Raw genomic sequence first — 17,626 nt, 5'->3', positions numbered from 1 at the left:
GGGTACATTTTGGATTTAGAAAAATTAAGCACAGCTCAGTGCTTTTGAGTTTTTGATTAAGTTAGATAAGCTTTTTTCATTGAACATAAACTGGTAATTGCCAGCCTTATCTCCCTGTTCCCCTTCCTTAAGAATGGCTTCTTGACAGCCACCTTTTCTGATGAGGCTTTGAGATATCCCTAGCTTCAGCTAAAAGCTCTTTGGGAACTCTTCCCAAATTGGACTGAAAATCAGTGAAAAAGCAGCCAAGGTCCAAAGAAAAAAATCTGTCTCCTTGAAAGGATAATATGAAGAAATGGCATTTGTACAGATCTGTATGCTTAGAATGTATGTAGTGTTTGGATGTCTATGAATAACAGACAGTGTTAGTTAGCTTTTTTTATGCTTGATTGGTTCATATCAATAATAAAGAAAAAACATATTCCTCCGAAAATGGTCAGGGCAAAGGACTGGACTGAAAATGAGTGAAAAAGCAGCCAATGTCCAAAAAGAAAAAACTTTGAAAGCCCTTCAGAAACCCCTAGGGTCCGTTTCACGTAGCAGGTTCAACCAACTCTGAGTCTATTCCTGATCTCTGAGTTGATCTACTCTGAGATAGAAAATCCTGAGTTTTCGGTTCCAGAAACGCTGATTTGAGTGAGGTTAATCAACTCTGAGTAAGTTCACCTTGAGTTTAGCGCGTGCGCCACAACTTTAAAAAGCCAGCATCAATGGAGCCCCGATTCGACGAGTCACCATGGCAACGGGGAAAAGGAGGGGCTACGTTTTTCACCAACCTCGAATTGGAAATCTTAATGCGCTCATACGGCGAGTTTCAATACGTTTTTAGAAATAAGTGCAACACCGCTGCAGCAGCAAAAGTGTAAGTTTAAATGTAGTCCTTTGCAATCCCAATAATATTACAGGGAAACTGCTTGAATGGTAGCCCATTCATTTATTTCATTTAGGTGCAATCCCGCGGGGGAGAAGCGCACTTGGCACCAGTTTAAGATGAAATATAAAAACATTGTTCAAACAGGTGAGACCTCGGCATGGAGGTACCTCATTTAGATCATGTTTTACACTGTAAAGTAAATATTAAGTGACTATTTGACTGTGCAGTTATTTTATTCCCAACATAATGCTGTTTTCACACACATAAACTATGTCTTCTCATCTATACCATCCATCCATCCATTATCTATACACCGCTGAATCCGTCAGTCGGGTCGCGGGGGGGCTGGAGCCTATCCCAGCGGTCAATGGGCAAGAGGCGGGGTACACCCTGGACAGGCCGCCAGTCCATCACAGGGCCACATAGAGACAAACGAGACAAATAACCATACACACTCACAGTCACTCCGAAGGACAATTTAGAGTCATCATCTATATCATGTTCTGTTAAATAATTAAGCCTATTTAAACTAACACAGACTTCTACTGAGCCAACAGAAAGAAGGCAGATGCCCGTAAAACGGGTGCTGCCCAGCACCACCACCTCTAACGGAAAGGCAGTGGCTGAGGGAATCCCCGGAGGGAATCCACCCCCAAGACACGAGTGCCTTTATAAAATATAGTAGGCCTATATATGTCTTTTTTAAGCCTATTCATACAAATATTTATTTGTCTTTTATGTCTTTTTTTTCTTTTGTCCCAACACATTCTGATGGTGGCGCTGCACCTTCATCCACGGGATCGTTGTCAAAAGGACATGCTCGTGAAAAAAGTCGCCTCCTACTGTGCCTAATGGACTTCTAGAAGTAGAAGAACTCGCTCTGCTGACTGAATGAATGAGGAAATCAAATGGCATGTGTGGCTGAAAGAGGGCGGAGACAGAAAGAAACTCGAGGTTTCTTGAATAAAACCTGGTCCCGACCAGGTTAGGTTCAGAGAGTCTGTTACTACGGTAACTGACCGTGAGGTTAAGTTACCTCTCTTTGTGAAACAGGCTAGAGTTACCCCTCTTTCTCGGGGTTGAGTTACCTCCCTTTGTGAAACGGAAAACTCAGGGTTTCCCTCATTTCAGGGTTAACCAACTCAGAGTTTTCACTAAACCTGCTACGTGAAACGGACCTCTGATGAACTATTGCTCAAGACCACATGAAAGTCTGGCTGCTTGGGAGCAAAATACCAAAAAATGAGGAGTTGCTCGGCACTTTTTCCACAGTGCTGCCCACCTCATGTAACTTCCATGTTGTATTTTCTTCACACTTTCTTAAAACTCTAAAAACCTACGTCTGGGTAACACTTTGCTTGTGGGGTATATCTGTGCCACTGTTCTTTGGAGTACACAGCTTTTCTTTTGGCACTTTGCTTCTAATACAGTTGCATGCAAATATTTTGAGGATGCCTCACACATTTTTGGGTGTAGTCTTACCATTTGCCCTTGCTGGAATGAGGATATGTTCACACTACGTGAACTATACCTGCTTATTTTGTTCAAAGGAAATAACCCTCCTGTACATCTTGTCTTTAGCATCTCCACCGGCTTGAATCGTTGGGTGGTGGTGGTCGGCGTAGGCTCTCTGCTCACGGTACACCGGTGTTGTGCGAAAATGTGTTCCACTGAAATAATCTGTTTCCCTGGTGTCGGGAGTGCGCACAACAGCTGGAGAGGCAGATTCTACCATAGACGTATATTATTAATCATTTATCGTGTAAAGGTTGTTATTTGATCTTTGAACCTGCGGCTCCCAGTATAAAACATGAATTTGACACAGTTTCGTGGGGTTTTAACACAGGAATAACATGGAAAACTTCCAGTAAGTTTTCTATTTTTCATGTCCACCAGGCCGAGCTTCCAGCCTTTTATAGCAGCAATAAAAACTAGAAAGCTGCAAGCAGCTGTATGCGGGGCCAAGATGTGCGTACGCTGGGGCATTCGCTGGACGTCGTAGTCACGCAGCTCTGCCCACACAGTCTTTTGAAATGAAGAGGTCAAAATTGAATGTTGTAGGGGAAAACACTACTCAAGGCAAAACTAATACGTCTCCAAAATTTATAAATGTACTAGTTCACCTCAATTAGTGAGAAATAATGTGCCTCTGTGAGCACTGGGGGCTGGGCACCCCTAAAGACCAGATCCTAAAATCGCCCCTGCTGTTAAACTGTCGTTCAAGTGAACACGACTCAAGTTGGAAAAGATTATGGTTCTCGAAAAATGTGTCAAAAACACGTTTTCTACTGGGAGCCGCGGGTTCAAAGATCAAATAACAACCTTGACGCGATACGACTTTGGTATAATCTGTCTCTCGCGCGCTCCCGACCCCAGGGGAACAGATTTTCAGAAGACCTGCTCATTACTTTTCCTTCTAGTGCTGCAGGCAAAGAGTTAAAGAGACCGGAAGAAACAAAACTTGTAGCCTCCAACTGTAGAACACTCTGAGCAAAGTTCAGAGTCCGACATCTTTCCGCGGAGAGGAAATCGAGCTGGTGACAGTCCGCTTTAAACCATGACAGAAGCAGAGTTCTACATGCCCTACAAAGGCGTTTATCTGCCTTCAGCTATACACAGTTCGGAAAGTCTCAAGTACTATGAGGAGTTTACATTTCGCCCGGATGATATTGTCACTGTAACCTATCCCAAGTCCGGTGAGTAGCAGTCATTTCATCCACTTAAAGAAAATGTTCGTCGCGCGCCCGACATGCACACAAAACTTCTGAGGCGACTTTGGCGGTATTCCGTGCAGCATATTCATGGTGAGCAGAGCTGTTTCTGCCCCTCATCACCTCAGCCAGGTGCCCGGTGGGCCGGTGACACAGAGGAGGGGTCCGGTCAGACAAGAAGAAGAAGAAGAGGAAAAAACGATTCAATGATTTCATTTATTTCCTAAACTGCAGCCTCTTTTTTTTTTTTGACGTATGTGGCAAATAAGATTTAAGAATTTTTAACCCTTTGATGCGCAACATATGCACACCCCCTCTAATGCACAACATGGGTCAAAAATGACCTGCATTCATTTCCAAGGTAATTTCATGCTGGCTGAGTTTCTCTTTGTTCTATCTTTTGAAATCAATTTAATTTATGATTGAATATTCCGAGTATTCTTTAAATATCTTGTTTTTGATCACCACTGATCATTATTTTCATTTTTACTTTCATACTTTATAAGCAAAAGTAGTTTTTATATAACTACATCGAATTTACACACATGGGTCAAAAATGACCCATTCATCCAAGTGTGACATAAAATAAAGTAACTTAATACTATTTAACTCTTTTCAAGTAGTTACTTTAGTAGTGAGTGGGGCCAAACAATTATTTAGTATTTGCAACATGTTTGTCATTTTTTCACACGTACATACTGTCAGGTTTTTGGGGTGGCAAAGCAGGTGGACCCGAATGCAGACACTGCAGGCTGAGGGACTTTGAACAAAGCATCTTTAACATAACCAAAAAGGGTTATAGGCAAGATCCAAAAACAGAAAATGGAAGAACAAGGCAAATAGGGAAAACATGACAATGACTATGACTTTGACTATGACGACTACAATACAATACAAATACAACTACCTGACAAAGACCAGAACGGCAAGACTTACTTTAGAAGACTAATGACGCAACAACAAAATGAATAACTTAAATACAAAAGGGAAGAAGAACAGGTGAAGAGAGGGAGGAGAAGCTCAGGTGAGGGGAGTGAGCAGAACATGGATTGGTGGGGAAAACACTAGGAGGCAGGGATGAACAAACAATACAACAAGACAGAGGTGTGAGCAATCAAAAACGAGCAGGAAAAAGACAAAGACAGTAAGTAAATATGGAACAGAACACAAGAGGACAACCACTACAAAAATAAAACAGGAACTAAATAACAGAACCAAGACAGGAAATAACATAACCATGATAACAGATAACACAGATAACCCTACCCTAACCCTAACTACAAAAAAATATGTCAACAGCTAGCTAATAATAATTATTTGTAACTTTCTGACAAGTAATGTACTCACTCTCAAGGTAACCTAAACCTAATCATCATATTATGTAATGTAATGTAATCTTTCACTACTGTCATCAAGAAATCTCTAAAGTAATATTAGTACAATTGAAAAACAAAACTTACTGTACTTAGCTGTGTGATAGGAGCTGTGCTGAGCTGTGAAATGGTAAATGCATGTGGGTCCTGTCTGACCCATGTGTGTAAACTGGATGTAGCAATACAAAGGCTGTGCTTCTTCATAAAGTAAGAGAGGAAAATCAAAATAAAGATTTGTGCTGAACAAAAACAAGATATTTACTGCATACTTGGAATAGAAAATGATTAATGATTGATTTATTTCAGAGATATATCATAGAAACCCTCAGCCATACATGAAGTAACATAGAAAATGAATGCGGGTCATTTTTGACCCATGTTGCGCATTAGAGGGGTAGTGATACAAAAAGGATTTTTATTCAAAAAGTAAGAAAGGAAAAAATAAGTTAAAAACAAGTTAATTGAGGAATACCTTGAATATTGAATGATAAAGTTAATTTATTGCAAAGATATGGAAAATTAAAACTCAACCGGGTCACTTTTGACCCATGTTGCACATCAAAGGGTAAAGTAAACATGACAAACTATTGGAAGGCTGCTTATATAAGTTGCACAAATACTCTTAGATTGATCTTATTTATTGATTTTTTTTGTATGGAAGTTTTTCTGTGCCATCAGAGTTTGAATACGAATTTCTAATATTGATTTTTACAGCATCAAAATCAGACTATGAATTTGAAAAACCAACAGTGTAAAAAAAAAAAAAAATTCAGTGTAAAAAAAATTCACCTTCCAAAAATTCAGTGAAAAAGAATTCAACTTCAAATAATTCAGTGGAAAAAGAACCAGACTTAGGCTACCTTTACATGGAAGCGATCTGAAACCAAAACGCATATTTATCGATGCAGTAAACACGCCAGATGGCTAGGTCGCCTGCTCTCTCTTGGAGAACGTAGTTCATATTTTTGGTCTGTTCTTTACTACTCTCGCTCATCATTGCTGTTATCTGATGAAATGACTCTTGAACGTCAGTTACCGCGCCTAATGCGAGTTGAAAGTCTGCAGGGACGGACATGTTGATAGCCTACTGATGTGTTTCCCACAGTTTTCTGGCGCTTTATTATGCTTGTCACGTCATTTCTATGTGATGAGAAACGCAGTTTTGCGTTTTTCATCCTTTACACGGTGGCGTGACAGTGGAGCGTTTTCAAGAATTCCACTCTGGAGGGCGGTTTCACTTTTTTACGTTTTCATGTCCCCAAAACGCCGTTACCATCTAAACGATATAGTGCATCCGCAAAAAGGTTTTGCGTTTTTAACCCGTTTTCGTTTCCATGTAAAGTGCCCCTTAACATCCGGGTAAACAGGGAGAAGCAATCGATCCCTGTCTCAATTCATCAGATCAGCTCAATAGATATTGAGTAATATCTATTACTCAATTTTATTCACACAAATGGCAAATAAAGTAAACTCACTCACCGAAGCACCATTACCCGCGTTGGTGGACATGGCTGATCTGTCCAATGTAGTGTAACTTGATTGGCTGCCGTTGGATGAATTTTTTTCCACTGAATTTTTTTTTTCCACTGTTGGTTTTTCAAATTCAGAGTCTGATTTTCATCCTGTAAAAAAATCGATGTTAGAAATTCGTATTCAAACTCTGATGGCACAGAAAAACTTCCATATTTTTGACTCATCATGCCTGTTTGAAGTTCCATGACTACATTTTTCCACATGGTGTCCAATTATGATTGGAAGATTCACAATTTAAAAAAAATAAATAAAACAGAAATGATGTTCTTCTTTCAGCAGATGTTCAAATTCTGCTGCTAATTTTCATTTTCTTTTCCATGTTTTGTACAACATTTTTCTTCTTTGCAGAACAGAGTTGAGCACTTTTGATGGGATTAGTCTGTTATACAATATGTTGGTCCAGTTTTACCACAGATTTGCTGATCAAGGCGTTCTTTTACATGTGCTTATCTGATTTTCACTCATTGGAATATCTCTCTGTTCTGAAATCTTCTGTTGCTTGTTTTCTTCATTTTCTTGTTCGTTCCCATCTGAAATAGTTATTAGAATATGAATCATGGTCAGAGACACTGAATTAAGTTAAATCAGTAACAGATAGCAGTAATTAGTCATGATAAAAAGTTAATTGTGGAGAGTTATTGCTGTGGGCAGGAATGTGGTGCTATGTTCTCTGTTACAGCAGGGCTGAAGAAGCCTCTGACTGAACACACTACGTTATTGAGTAACTGTTATGTAGACAGTGTGCAGCAATGTCTACTATATTGAGTAGCTTTTGAAACAGTTGTCTTTGCGTAATCAGCCCCAGGGGCTCCAAACAGCCTTCTTTTTAAGTTTGTTCAGTTTCTTTGGGTTATGAACAAATGAGATGTTGTGTCACGGGCTCTGATGCTGATGTCCCACCACAGAATATAGAAGATTGCAGCATATTGCTGAAAGGACCTAAACTTCCTCATAAAGTGTTTCGTTCCCACGCCATCTCGCAAAGTGATTAACCTGTTCATTGTACTCAGCGTCTTGTCCATCAGATACACCCAACAACTGCAAAATATTTCTGAAGTGACAGGTCTGAGAGGAAGTCTGAGGTGTAAGAGAAATGGAGAGAGTACAGTCCCCTGTGGTGCCCCTGTGCTGCTGACCACAGCACAGGGGCACCTCTCAGACACACAGCCCTTCAGTCTCCAAATTTGATTTGTCTGTAAAAGTAGTCAGTAATCTAGCTGATTGTGGATTTTTTTAGGTACTGGAACAAGGCAGGATGTCTTCTACTGGAACTCAGAATGAGGTTAATTAGGTGCTTTTGAGTCCCACAGGAGTCAGGACGACCAGTGCAGAACAGCTGTTCGTCCTGACTCCGGGGCTGACAGACATTGTCTGGACCAGCAGCCTTGTTTTGGTTCTCTCTAGCGTCCCCTTCACCGGACTGCTGGAGACACGCAGGCTGGAGGGGGAGGCAGAGGAGGTCTCATTGTGTCCTGATGTTGTGGAGAATGTGTTAAGATCTATGACTGAGGAACAGTATGACATTCTAGAGGTGTGACAAGAAAGCTGTGGGCCCAGGGAGGGGGAGAGGCAGGGAAGGAGAATGCTAAATGTTGGTCTGAACTGAAACCTCTGAAAAACAAGTTCAGTTCACTGGCTCTGTCCAAACTTCCATCAGTCTGATCCGTTTGTCCTTAAAGGCGGTGATGCATGTCCCAAGTTCCACTCGTTTGAGGACATTTCTATTTAATATCTCATTGTTTGTTGTTGTTGTTGTCTGGTATAGCTACAGAGTAGAATAAGAAAACTAGTGTTTTATAATGTCTTTTTCAAACACCTGTTAAAGTTGTAGATTGAATCCTTTTCCATTGCTAATGGTTCACCTTCAGTGCTTGTTGGTCCAGAAACTACCTCTATGTTTCATGGGACAAGCCTGTAACTACAACCACATGAAGGAATGGCATTACTCCGTGTCCTGCTGGCTGTGTTGGACCACAGCTTCTGACTGTCATGACTTTCTGACAAAATGAGGCTAGTTTATTCTTTTTGACCACTCCGCACCGCAGTTTCAGTAAGACTGAATGGCAAATAAACAGTTTCCCATTGCTGTCAAAAGTCAGATGTTAGTGGGTTTTTATCCAATGTGAAAAGGGCATTATTCACTTGTGATCATGTTACAGCCTTCTTTATCTTCCCCATGTCTCTGAGCTTTACAGTTTTACTGAGCTTTTTGACTTTTAACTGTCAGTTAAATATCTCATTTGTTCCATTGTACTTGAGGTAATGAAACTAGCTAATGACTTTGGGCATGAAGTATGATTCACTTAGGGCATGTCATGTGAAAATGGACCGTCGGTCGGGTCGCGGGGGGGCTGGAGCCTATCCCAGCAGTCATCAGGCGAGATGAAATATCTCATTTTTTAATTAAAAACAAAACGGGGTGAATAGAAAAATGTATATAAGTCATTACTTTTCCAATACTTTTCATAAAATTTGATTCTCTTTGTGTAGGTACAACTTGGATGAAGGAGATTGTCCCTTTGATCACAAGTGGAGGAGATCCAAAGTCTGTGGAGACTCTTCATAACTGGGACCGTGTTCCCTTTCTAGAGGAGGTTCAGGCCCCTATTTTAAACCTTGAAGAAAGGCCATCTCCACGCATGTTTTCAACGCACTTCCACTACAGCATGATGCCACCATCTTTCTTTGAAGTAAAGCCAAAGGTAAATGTTCCACAGACAGGAATAGGTTTCAGTGAGCATCATGGATTTAGTGTGTGTTTTAATACCTGTGATATGACTGAATACTAAAAGCACTTTGGAGACTGAGTTGTAAGCTTTATAGTTCAGTCTATAGTTGATAACCAACCTTGCATTAACAGACTTTATGAATGACTTGTTAAAATTGTTGATTGAAACAGCCACAAACAAAAAACATGAAATAAACCAAGTGAATTCAAACCAAACATTTCAACTTTCCTTTGATATAGAAATGAATCTTCATACATTTTGTGTCAAAATCTCAATTTGAGAAGTGACTAGCAACTAATGCTGTCAGACATTTGTAATAAGGTAAAAAAAAATTCATAATGAAATATGGCGAAGTAGAAGAATAGTTAAGCACAGCTCAGTTTTTTTTACTGCAGTGTTAATTAAAAGTAATTGATGACAGAATATTTGTTTCCTCAAAGGTTACCCAAAGTCACCAATGAAGGGCATTTAAGAAAAAAAATCTGATCTTATTTGGCTTCACAATTAAGGCATGTTTCATTCTGCTTCGTCCACAAGATACCTCAGGATGACAAAAACAACAAACAAGGCTGCAATGGTTGCAAAGGTTGCCCAGGTCCTGTGGCTGTAGCACAAGCCCAGATCATCAGCCCTCCACCACCGTGCTTGACAGCTGGTGTGAGGTGTTTGTGCTGATATGCTGTGTTTGGTTTCCTCCAAACGTGCTGCTGTGCATTATGAGCAAACATCTCCACTTTGGTCTGCTCTGTCCAAAGGACATTGTTCCAGAAGTCTTGTGCTTTGTTCAGATGCAGCTTTGCAAACCTAAGCTGTGCTGCCATGTTCTTTTTAGAGAGAAGAGGCTTTCTCCTGCAGCCCTTCCAAACAAGCCATACTTGTTCAGTCTTTTTCTAACTGTGCTGTCATGAACTTTAACCTTCAACATGCTAACATGAGGCCTGTAGAGTCTGAGATGTAACTCTTGGGTTTTCTGCAGTTTCTCTGCACTGCAAATTATTTGGTTCTTAAAAACCTTACATTTAGAAGTGCTAGATATTTTTTCTTGTTTTAAGAAATAATTTCTTATTTTAAGTCTTCAACTCAACAGTATAATCTTATATCAAGCAAAACTTTACTTTTTTGTCTCAAACAGGCAGGGAATCATAAAATGAGACAATTAACACTTAAAATAAGATGTATTACGTTTCTCCTCCAAAGTCTCATCAAAATAAATCTTGTTTTAAGATTCAATAATAAACTCAACATGCTTGATTCAAGAGTCACACAGAAAATATCTGAAAACACACTTTATTCCTTGGATTTTAAGCATGTGACAAATGTTTGTTCACAAAACTGCCTTTGTTAAATCTAGAAACAAGACTCCTACAATCTTAATTTAAGAAATCTTGCCAAGTCAAATTATCTTGCTGCATGGACAGATGTTTTCACTTGTTTTGAGTACCTTTTCCCTTAGTTTTAGTGTTTTTTATCTTGTTTGAAGACCCCTATTTTTTGCAGTGTGAGCAAAAAATAGGGGGCGAACAATCTTTCACATTTTCCACTTGTGAATAATCTCTCTCTCTGTAGAATGATGGACTCCAAATAGTTTGGAAATGGCCTTATCACCCTTCCCAGATTGATGGGCAACAACGGTTGCTTGTCCAAGATAATTTCTGATGTCTTTCCTCCTTGGCATTGTGTTAACACACACCTGAGTGCTTTAAACCAGCAAACTGCTAAACCTTCTGCTTTTATAGAGGTGATCCCACCTACCCTCTTACTTCCTTTGCAAGCAGTAAGGATGGACTTATTTTTGGCTTAAATATTAACAGTGTAATATGTCATGTGCAATGGATCATCTGAGGTTATTTTCCAGGTGAGGTAAGGTTAGGTCAGGTTATTTTTAAGACCTGGTGAGGACCCGATGGTTTGGATGTCCCGATACATAAAACCTTGCAGCTGACAGAGGGTGTACGTTTTGTCTGTTTTTATAAGGACTATAAATGCAGTCCAGCAGGCTTAAAGTTGAGCAGCTCAATAACAGTTTTGGAGAACGAAAATGGATGTTGTGTAATCTCTGCAGGTGATCTATGTCATGAGGAATCCTAAAGATGTGTTCACGTCTTCCTTTCACTATCACGAAATGGCATCGTTCCTGGTGAACCCAGGCCCAAAGGGCGAGTTCCTCCGCAAGTTCCTCGATGGAAAAGGTTGTTCAAGCTCATTACTTCATTTATGATTTAATACACCTGGTGACAGCAGTCCTCAAGTCAACAATATCTCACATCTGGTACCAATTTCAATGATGATTGATGTGAAGAGAGCATGTGATCTAAAAGCTTTAACAGCGTTGTTTTCCTTTAGTGATGTTTGGCTCCTGGTTTGATCACATAAAGAGCTGGCTGAATGCTGACGGCAAGCACTCCATAATGTACATCTCCTATGAGGAGATGATAATGGTGAGACCTAAATGTTCTTTTGAAACAAGTCTGATAGGAAGATACAGTCACACAGTGGGACTCACTGTGTGAACATGTGACCTGTGGTGCAGGACCTGAAGGACTCTGTGACCAGAATCGCTCAGTTCTTGGAGAAATCTTTGGATGCTGAGGTGATAGAGAAGATCGCAGACCGCTGTTTGTTCAAAAACATGAAGCAGAACAACATGTCCAACTACTCAGTAGTTCCTCGTGAAATCATGGACCAGACCAAGTCTGAGTTCTTCAGAAAAGGTAAGTTTCAGCTGGTAACAGCTGGAAATGTCGTTTTTGGTGGAATGTTGGAAATTAAACGAACTGTAAATGACCACCTACAGTGTACAACTACTGCATACACATATTACATACTGCATTTGATAATGGAAGTTAAATGCTTGATTAAAAAGAACACAGTTGCACAAATTTATAATTCCTCTCATGTATTGTTTCAGGAATAGCTGGAGACTGGAAAAACCTGCTTACAGCATCAGAGACGGAATACTTTGACTCCGTTTACAGAGACAAAATGAAAGATGTCACATATAAATTTGCATGGGACTAAAATCATCTGAATGATCATACATGATAACATGACGGCACTTCTGAGTGAAAATACAACCCCATCTTTAAAAATAGGTTTGGATTCAGTGAATTCAAACTTAACCTAAGTGATTCAATGATTGTTTCAAAGCAGTTACGTTTAAAAGCCCCGTGGTTACATTTCCATATTCTGTAGAAAAAAATGTCTACACAAAAAGCAGAGGAAGAAGAGGATTGGTAAGGTTGGCTCCCGCCTGCTCACCTGCTGTCCGAAGGTTTCACATCAAAATGGGAAGAAACAAGGGAAATTAAGACAAAGAGAGGCGTATTTATGGCAAGGCAGGGCAAGGCAATTTTATTTATAGAGCACAATTCGTACAAAAGGTAATTCAAAGTGCTTTACAGCTACATAAAATCACAAGAAGGCAATAAAATCATTAAAAAAGAATAAAAAAAACATTAAAAATAATCATTAATTAATTCATTTAAAAGTGAAGAGTGCAGATAAAATACTTTCAGGTGTCATATGCACAGCTAAACAGAACTGTTTTCAGCCTGGATTTAAACATTGTCAGAGCTAAGGCCTGTCTCACATCTTCTCGAAGGCTGTTCCAGATTTTAGGAGCATAAAACTGAAACGCAGCCTCACCTTGTTTAGTCCTATCACACATTTTTAGTGAGTCATAGGAGGGATTGTTTTGGGTAAATTTAATTTTTATTTTTTTAAAGGGATATTCTGCATAATCTGCCTCAAACTGAAAATATTTAAACGCCTAACTGATCATATGTAGTAATCCTCTTTGGAGGACTATGGTTGCGGCAGGGAGGAGGGGAACCACCAGGTTTGTTGTCAGAACACAGTTCAAAAGCCAGCTTAAATTTTGGTGTTTTGGTGCATGAACGTAACACTACAGAATATGGCAAATTCTCTGCTCTGTGGCTCCCCCTACAGTTGTGGAATGTAACACCACTGTAATGAAAACAAATCTCGATGTGAGACCTGGACATGCACACAGAAGTCACAAAGATGCCATCAAAAGCCCACAAAAATATCAAGTGGCCGTATAGCAAAACGGTGTGGTGCAGGGCTGGAAAGCAAAGTGGTGAAGTGCGGTATGTCAGCCCATTGGTGCTGTAGGATAGTTTGAGGCCTGGAAGTGTGCATAACCAAAGTCCATGTACCTCATTACAAGTCAGAAGCATAACGCTTTATGGTTCACAAACTTCTGTAATGTTGTTTTAAAGCATGCGTGACATTCATCATTCATGCTGATGTATGCAGGTTTTGGAGCGACGTATTCCACCATCCAACATTTCAACAGTAGGGCTCTGTGAAGTTTTCCCGACTGAAGCTTATTCAAATGAAAAATACAAGAAAGAAGCCTGAAAATGTTGTTCAGCAGCAATCCAATAACAAGCAAAAATGGGAAAACATTTTGCTTACAGAACTAATAGTGGTTTCTTCAGTAACCAAATGTATACAGGGTGTTTGGTTGAGGAAGAGCTGATGCTTCATGGTGGTAGAAAATACCCCGTCCCAACTGTTTTAAAAATGCCATTTCAAAATTAATAAATGTATATTTAAAAAACAATTAATTTCTTATCCTTTGGTTTGTTTGTGTTACTTTTATAATGACCTGTTTAAATGGTAAGTAAGCAGTTTGTAGGTAAAGGACATGACCTGCTGCCCAGCATTCACATAGTTTAAACAAATTTACCAACTCAAAGTTCAGCGAAGTTTCCAGTCACTGACGACACAGAACAAAGAGTCCTGACGCAAATCCTGTCAAATTTCCAACAGTTAGAAGAGGAGATCGGACTGCGGTCTCTGCAATTGCTTTAGTTCAATATGTTACGTGCCAGTTTACAACAGAAGTCACTTTACAGAGAAGGTAGACAAGCCCAATTGAATACAATCCAGTTGTATCAAATTATAATGAAAATAAAGCCAATTTATTATAGAAAATAAAATAGAAAGATACTTTATTCATCTCTGTTATGGTAAATTCGATGTATGCTAACCTCTTGTCTTTTAAATGACACCTTGTTGTAAACCCAATATCTGCAGACCATGTGTCTGCTGATTAACACAGAGACAATAATCATTTAAATGACCATTGTCTCCAGATTCTGCATCTCCCCAAAGTGCGAGACCGTCCCGGGGGGGGGTGTGGCAAGGAGACAGTTGAAGAATACACACCTGAAAGAATCAAACCCTTCCTCCTGTATAAATGCATCGTATTTCCATTGTCCTGGGTCTTTCTTCACCATGAACGCTGACTGGTGAGGACTGACCCTTCTGCCAGAAGAAAATAAACATGTGGCCGGCCGGCAAAAACGACAGAGATCTCTATATTTCATTTCTCATCAGAGGTATTAGAAAGCAAGGGAAGATTTTTCCACGACATCTCCCAGTGGGGGAAATTCAAAATTAGTCAAGTATCCCAAAATGTTTTTTTTTTTTTTTTTTTTTTATATTTACAATGATTTTATTTTAGAACAATGATAATAATGATAAATTAATAATAAATTGAATACATACATTTGAGAAAAACATCAAAGTCAGCAATCACGGTTAAAAAGCCAAATGGCTGTGGGAACAAAGGACCTCCTGAACCTCTCAGTCCTGCATTATAATCCAGTTCAGTCCATTTTATTTCAGTTCAGATTCAAATCAACACAGTGCAGTACGAATCGTTGTCATAGTATTATATTTCGGCAACGTATCGGGTCTCTGCTTTTTGCGGATGATGCGGTTCTGTTGGCGTCGTCGGGCCGTGACCTTCAGCTCTCACTGGAGCGGTTCGCAGCCGAGTGTGAAGCGGCTGGGATGAGAATCAGCACCTCCAAATCTGAGACCATGGTCCTCGGCCGGAAAAGGGTAGAATGCCCTCTCCGGGTCGGGAATGAGATCCTTCCCCAAGTGGAGGAGTTCAAGTATCTCGGGGTCTTGTTCACGAGTGAGGGACGAATGGAGCAGGAGATTGACAGACGGATCGGTGCGGCGTCTGCAGTGATGCGGGCTCTGCACCGGCCCGTCGTGGTGAAGAAGGAGCTGAGCCAGAAGGCGAAGCTCTCGATTTACCGGTCAATCTATGTTCCTACCCTCACCTATGGTCACGAGCTGTGGGTAGTGACCGAAAGAACGAGATCGCCAATACAAGCGGCCGAAATGAGTTTCCTCCGCAGGGTGTCCGGGCTCTCCCTTAGAGATAGGGTGAGGTCAGAGGGTGGCTCGGGCATCTGGTTAGGATGCCTCCTGGACGCCTCCCCGGTGAGGTGTTCCGGGCCCGTCCCACTGGGAGGAGGCCCCGGGGAAGACCCAGGACACGTTGGAGAGACTATGTCTCTCGGCTGGCCTGGGAACGCCTCGGGGTCCCCCCAGAAGAGCTGGAGGAAGTGGCCGGGGACAGGGACGTCTGGGTTTCTCTGCTCAAGCTGCTGCCCCCGCGACCCGATCCCCGGACCAGCGGAAGATGATGGATGGATGATGGATATAAAAATGAGTCAGTTAAGGAACCCAACAGATCACCTCCAGTCTTCAATTAGATTTATTCCACGTGCCAAACATGCACCAGGCAGCAGTCGTCAGTGGAGAGGACAACTCCTCTGTAACAGGAAGACGCCCTCAGAAGACAACCATCTATCTCATAAAGTTTTTTTTGTTTGTTTTAAAGTAATTGTTGCCTTTTACTTGAGGGTTCTCCCGTAGCTCTGTGTAGATCAGGAGATGAAAGGAGTAGTTTACTGGAGTCAAAACTAGCTGTTGCTCTTGTACCTCTGTGATGGCATATATGGTAACTAAGGTTGGTCATTGCAAGTCATGACAACACCTTGAAATTAACTTGAAAGAGGACAAATTGCTTCAAGCAAAGATGGGCTCTCAGAATCAAGTCATGGCCAAACTGAATAATGAATTTAAATTATTAGTTATATTATACTATACTGTCCAAAGCAACGAGTCAAATAAATGTAGAACCCCCCCCAAGAAGTTCCTGTTAAATTTGTGATATGCAACTGTTTTTACCTTTGTACAGACTGAAGAGGAAGTAACATTCAGCTGTAAATAGTGCGAAAGCGCAGCACCATTGAGACCAATCAGCTGCAATGTTTGACAGTGAGTTACACTACAGTAGTACATCTGCTGCTTACATTCTCACCTTATAAGGAAGAAGTTGAAATGTTGTCAAGTATTTGTACACCGACAATGAAAGACACCAGTTCCCTAAAGTGGAACTCCAGCTCACTCTGTTTTGCATCTGCGTCTTCTTATAACCCAGTGGTCATATTCTGAGAGCGATGACACAGAATGTATAGATTCATGGTAAGCATAAAACTGCAAACTGCGCAAAAGTTCAAATATCAGAACCCAGCTTCAGCCTGTGTGCCAGTGAGAATCCTGCAGTGGTTTCTTTTTTTTGCTAAAAATCAGCCATTAATGCCATACAAGTCTCTTCATGGTCAAGCGCCAAAGTACATCTCTGACATGTTAAAGCCATATGAACCAACTCGGGCTCTGAGAACCTCAGGGAGGGGTCTCCTGCTGGTGCCCAGAGTCAGGACTAAACAAGGTGAGGCTGCGTTTCAGTTTTATGCTCCTAACATCTGGAACAGTCTTCCAGAAAATGTGAGACAGGCCTCAACTCTGACAATGTTTAAATCCAGGCTGAAAACAGTTCTATTTAGCTGTGCATATGACACCTGAAAGTATTTTATCTGCACTCTTCACTTTTTAATTTATTAATGATTATTTTTAATGGGTTTTTAAAAAGAAAATTAAAATTTTTGTTATTATTATTATTTTATTATTATTTCTTTTTAATTGCCTTCTTGGGATTTTATGTAGCTGTGAAGCACTTTCAATTGCCTTGTGTATGAATTGTGCTCTATAAATAAAATTGCCTTGCACTGAATTTTATACTTTGTGGTACGGCATACTATCTGTTGTTATTACACCTTTCCAACTGTACTAACCTGTGCTGAGCTGCAGTAATGAAAGAACGGAAGATCCGTGATCGTCTCTGTCACGTTGTTTCTGTTCTTGACTGTTTTTTTGGGTTTTTTGTACAACCCCAATTCCAGATAGTTTGGGCTGATGTTTAAAAGGTTAATAAAGACAGAATGAAAAGAATGTTTTGGGAGAAGCCAGACCTGACTGATGCTTTATGGCCTTGGAAGGGTCAGACTTGTGATACATGGAACCAGTGGGTTCAGAGAAAACATATGACACCAGTATGTCTGCACTTTGCTTAGAGAAACCATATGAAAAAAATAACACCTAAAGACCGACGTGTTGTTTTGCACATACCTTACAGTATAAATAGGACTTGGTTTCTTTGTTCGAGGTCTTACCGCTGATGCATGCGAGCTGTATGACCCGATGTACACCGTATTAAAGAGTACAAAAACT

The 17,626-nt window shown here is 40.5% G+C and overlaps 1 protein-coding gene across 1 annotated transcript; it reads left to right on the top strand.

Annotated features, from left to right (window-relative positions):
• Positions 1 to 3,129: 3,129 nt before the first annotated feature.
• On the top strand, positions 3,130 to 16,772 carry LOC142374242 (sulfotransferase 2B1-like). The gene is made up of 6 exons (XM_075457806.1): positions 3,130 to 3,570; positions 8,982 to 9,193; positions 11,283 to 11,409; positions 11,564 to 11,658; positions 11,751 to 11,931; positions 12,129 to 16,772. Exons 1-6 carry the CDS (start codon positions 3,432 to 3,434, stop codon positions 12,236 to 12,238), a joined length of 864 nt encoding a protein of 287 aa, XP_075313921.1. The 5' UTR covers positions 3,130 to 3,431; the 3' UTR covers positions 12,239 to 16,772.
• Positions 16,773 to 17,626: the final 854 nt, after the last annotated feature.

Source organism: Odontesthes bonariensis, chromosome 23, assembly GCF_027942865.1.
Source record: "Odontesthes bonariensis isolate fOdoBon6 chromosome 23, fOdoBon6.hap1, whole genome shotgun sequence".
NCBI classification, from domain to species: domain Eukaryota; kingdom Metazoa; phylum Chordata; class Actinopteri; order Atheriniformes; family Atherinopsidae; genus Odontesthes; species Odontesthes bonariensis.
This window is presented reverse-complemented; position numbering and strand designations above follow the sequence as displayed.